Below are 5,064 nucleotides of genomic sequence, written 5' to 3'. Positions count from 1 at the left end.
CCCTACTATGTGGGCATATGAATTTTCCCAATATCCATACTGACGTGTGGAAAAAGGAGCATGTCATTTCCTTAACAATCACCTTTGGCCATTAAGAAGATAAAGCATAATAATTTAAAGGCTGGTTAAGAGTCCAAGTTCCACCTCAGAAAAAAACTTGCTCTTCAGGTCTCTTACCTTGAAAATGTGGAAATGGAAGTTTACTTCTGCATGGAGTGGTTTAGCCCATTCAGCTTTCCTCCTAGTTTAAGTCTTAAGTGTTGCCAAACATGCTGGCTCCAAAGGAGAACCTGCATTTACAGTTACCTTGTGGGGCAAATGCAGTTTTCCTGTCTTGTTTTCAAGTACGTGATCTAAATGTGCACAGGTGGTGACTGGGGCAAGTGCCTGAACAGCATCTTTTCAGCCTGCTTGTGTTAGAAGGCTGAGGCTTGTCTGATCACACTGACTCAGTGCATCTATCTGCTCATTTTTCTGTTCTATTTTCACAATACCTTTGGATCTGCTGGCCTGTTTTGTCAGGATGAAGGCAATCTCTAGAAGATATTATTTCAAAGGAATGGGCAATCACATGCGTCACCGCTGGGAGGAGGATAATACTTGTGAGACATCAGAAAACCTGCCAGGGGAGAGAATTCTGTTTTGAATATACAAGTAACAAAGTGTTCTGAGCAGAGCTTGTAATTTATTAGAATCTAGTTAGTTATGACACCAGATAACTTCATTGAAATAAACTTTATTGGTAGCTCTGCTTATGAAAAGACATGTTTCTTAAAGTTATTGTTTTTATTACATTGGTGGTTTTTTCATAAATCTAATCAATCTAGGGGTTATCTTATGCTGATACTGAGCAGTAGAGTGCATGTTTCCACTACTACTTGTTTGTGCTTGGATTGTAACATATTTAAAAACCTAGAGCATATATGTTTTGTTAGTGGGGGGAAGGGGAAGTGTTTGTAACAAGTTTAGTTAGGAATCTGTAGTACAGGCACCTACCTATTTTGTTTACTTTGGAAGCAAATTAAAGAGAAACTATGTGTTCTTAAATGCTTTCAAAGCTCTAAAATGGTAATATTTTTGTTTGTTCTACATATATTGTAAATGACAGATTCTAAGGGACTGTGTGACACTGTTGTATTCCTAAATAAAGCACATACCCACTGATGGCAGCTTTGCAATCTGTAGCATTTCGATATCGATATTTTTGGAGGTTGCTAGCTGCAGTCCGTAACTATACCTCAGCCATTTAGCTACTGAAGCCATCCTTTCCACCCATAGGTTCAGATGATTCCCTGGAAGGTCTGAATTTATCAGATTTTTGTAATGGCAGGCCTCATAAGTCAGATTGAAAGATCTCAAATAGCATATGAGTCAAAGCATCAACAGCTTTAAAATGTCACAAGTGGGACAGCTGGTCTTGCTAAGGGATGGGGTGCTGACTCTGGGACAAGTGTTGTTTTAAAATGAGCAGAAAGGGCTAGATTTAATAGAAAATAAAAGGAAAAAAGAACACCTAAGGGTATTACGAAATAAACTATGAAGACTTTGCTCTTTTTGAACAGGACAGTATTCAAATTTTGTTAACTTATGAATTGCACTTTCAGATCTTATGCAACCAGAACTCTGGTAGATGCGCTTATTTGTCTTATGTTGCACAGAAGAACAAAAAATTACGCATAGCATCTAATAAATATTGTTCATGACTAACTGCATTTATTCTCAATCTGACCGTTGAATGCATGCACTTCGAAAATCAAAGCAGTTCTGCTTTTAGCTTGTTTGTGTCTGCTTATGATACTTCATAGGGTAAATGCAGCATTTTATTGGTTATGCTATATTTCTAGAGAAATGTTTTGATGCCTTGCATTTTGTAAGCTATACTAGCTATTAGAGAGGGCATGTAGTGCAAGCCCCTTCTTATCCTGTGCATTATGAAATCTGATATACGGACCTACTAGTGGCGAGAGACAAAAAAAGCAAACAGATCAAACAGTCCCCAACTAAGAAATGACCTTAACAGCATATTGGCAACCATCATTAAGGACTTGGAGACCAACATGGGTCTAGTGGGATTAGTCCTGGAGCCCTTTAATCTCAGATTTCTGAGCTGTAGGTTGATCTGTAAACCATTCTGAAAATTTCATGCTTCTGACAGCAATGATGAATCGGTGGCCTTAATTTTCTGAGAAGATCGTTGCTTGATTAAGACAGAAAGAAGTATGGTTCTTTCAGTCATATAATAATGTTATAATAAAATAGGAATCTTGTTATTGGGAGTGGGAGGGAATGGATAGGGACTTATTATTGGCTATATTTATAACATGAATGGGTTTACTGTTGCTGGATAATTGTGTAAAGAGAAATTTTCTTTCGAAAGTGAAAATTAAGCATCTATAAATGTTAGATGTTACCATCTGTAAATGGTTTTCGTCTCCCATTTTACTAGCCCTTTTTGTGTTCTTACAAAACGGTAGTTCTTTAAAAACTGTGTTTACCAGTCATTCTTATTAGTAACTCTAGTAAGAATAAACACCACAAAAAGATGGAATTGTCAAAGGAAGACTGCTGCTCTGGGTGCATGCCAGAAATTATTTCCTCTGCTTGTATAGTTGCAGCTCTATTCAGAAGCCAGCGTTGCTCTCTTGCAACTGAATAACCCTAAGGGTTTCCAAGAACTGAGCAAGCAAGCAAAGAAGAACATGACTATAGATGGAAAGGAACTGATGCTTAATCCTGCTTATTTACTGTGGGACCTCAGCTCTGTCAGTCAGGTAGGTAAATTCTGTTACAGCATATAAAGATTATAGTATTTAAAAACTGCAAATAGAGGCGAACTAGTCTATGACATGGGATTTCTTCCCAAAGCTTGGAAGTGTTAAGAATCCAGTATTTATGTGGTAAGAAAACATCACAAGAACTCTGTCAATTTCTGAAACCAAGGAGGAAGAAGGATCAAACAATGTGACACTTAATTGACAATTTCATGTTATCCACTAAGTGAAAAATTCTGCCCTCTGCAGATGTTCTGATTAAGTCGTGTTCAGTCAAGTCCTGAAAGGCTTAACTGATGCTGACTGTCAGATAGGCAGTCTTCCTGAGTAGGGGAGACAGAGGGATTTACTAGCAAACATGATTATCTCCTTTCCCATATGTTTCTTAAGCATTTTTTGCTTTGCAGCATCATATATGCTGAGTAAATACCAATTACTTCTCTTTGAAAAATTTTGAAGACCTGAAATGCAGATGTCTGTAAGCAGAGGAGGTTTACTCTGAACACTTTTGATACAAACAAGGATATTTGGTTTAGTAACAGGAAATAAAACAAGGTGGTAATTGTTAAAGACTCAAACTTTTCTTGAGTTCCCTGTTTCAGTTGGGCATACTTCTTTTAGAAATGTTCCTTTGAGTCAGCCTTAATTGTGTTTCAAAGAGGTTTTAAGTTCTCATAAATGGGAAAAGAAACATACATTACAGTGTTGTGTTAACCTAATTTTGTTACTAACCTGATGAGTTTCTAATTAAAATGTTGTCTTTTTAACAAAATGTATGGAAACATTTAGTTGTTTGATAGTAAATACTAGGCTAAGTTTTATTAATTTTCTCCTGCTTAAATTGTTTAAAATAAAAGAACGGGATAACTGAAGAGCTGCTACATCATGATACTGCCAGTATATCTATATTAGGTAACATTTATATATGGCTTATGATGCAATGTACTTGGAAGGCCCCAGCATCTTAAAACTGTATTTCTGAAAGGTGACGTTACTGATTTGAAATGGAACTTGGCTTTCGATCAAGATCAGGAAATAATTGAGACCAATAATCCAGGAAAACAAGAGGGTGTGTTGGTGGTTTGTTTTGTTTTATTTTTTTTCTGGGGCTCTTTCTTCAAGAGCTAGGATCAAGATAGGACATAAGGCACTATCATCTTGCAGTGCAGTCAGCAATCATCCTAATGGTACCAGCCATTGATGTCAGAAGATTGTGTTGTTCACCTTGATAGTTCAGAAGAATATGATCCTTTAGAAGAAGAATGGTACTTGATCAATGTGCTTTTGCTAAAGCACCTGTTGTTACCTAGCTTGATGAGAACTTGAATGTTCTTTTTAAAATCCAAGAAAGATTTTTTCATTTTATAGTCTAAACAGGATGAAGATATTTCTGCCAGCCGTTTTGAAGATAATGAAGAGCTGAGATATTCATTACGATCAATAGAGAGGCACGCTCCTTGGGTACGACATATCTTCATTGTCACCAATGGGCAGATTCCTTCCTGGCTTAACCTGGATAATCCTCGGATAACCATAGTGACACATCAGGTAAAACCCAAACAAAGCCAAACAAAAAAACCCCACCAAAACTGCCAAACAAACACAAATATCAGCATGAAAAGTGGCACTAGTAAGGATTCTGTGTGTGTTTTGAAATGCCCTCTCGGCTAAAGGCTAAATTTATTTGGAAGGTATCTTCCCTATCTCATCCATGTTTTTATTAAACACCGGTATATCTTTGTATTTTGGCTAAGCAGATAGCTGAATATATATCAAGCCTTCATTTAGTCCATTCTTCCAATTATTGAGGCTTTAGCTAACTATACCCATGTCTAATTTTCTTATAAAGTCTATTTATAAAAAAAATCCGGGAGAATAAAGTGTAAGCTGAATCCATAAATACTCTCTCAGAACCAGTAATAACCTAAGAAGCTTGTGTTGAGACAGGATGGATTACAATTACTAGAACTAAGATGATGGGTGCAAAAAAAAAAAGTAGCAGCTATGCATTCTAAAAATCGTATTAAAAGAGAAAGGGAATCCTTCAAGCTTCTTGAATAAGTGAAACAAAAATACTCTAGTAGCTTCTTACTACCAGTTTGGGAGTAATTTTGGTGTCTGGACATGCCATAGGAGCCCTGAGCAACCTAAGTGGTAACACGATACTAATTCAACTTCACGTGCTGTCTGCTTGTTAAGTTACTTAAAGACAGAAGAATCTTCACTTTTTGAACGCTGGCACAGGTTCAACTTGATTGAAATTTTGTGCAAAGTGTACTGCATGAGAAGTATG

General features: G+C 36.8%; 1 protein-coding gene across 1 annotated transcript in view; it reads left to right on the top strand.

Annotated features, from left to right (window-relative positions):
• Positions 1 to 5,064, top strand: part of GNPTAB (N-acetylglucosamine-1-phosphate transferase, alpha and beta subunits) — a 38,694-nt gene that overhangs the window by 15,560 nt on the left and 18,070 nt on the right. Inside the window, exons 7-8 of the mRNA XM_010144998.1 lie at positions 2,610 to 2,771; positions 4,140 to 4,319. Coding sequence (XP_010143300.1) covers positions 2,610 to 2,771; positions 4,140 to 4,319 — 342 coding nt within the window. The remainder of the gene's footprint in view (positions 1 to 2,609; positions 2,772 to 4,139; positions 4,320 to 5,064) is intronic.

This window comes from Buceros rhinoceros, unplaced genomic scaffold (assembly GCF_000710305.1).
Source record: "Buceros rhinoceros silvestris isolate BGI_N320 unplaced genomic scaffold, ASM71030v1 scaffold11151, whole genome shotgun sequence".
NCBI classification, from domain to species: domain Eukaryota; kingdom Metazoa; phylum Chordata; class Aves; order Bucerotiformes; family Bucerotidae; genus Buceros; species Buceros rhinoceros.
This window is presented reverse-complemented; position numbering and strand designations above follow the sequence as displayed.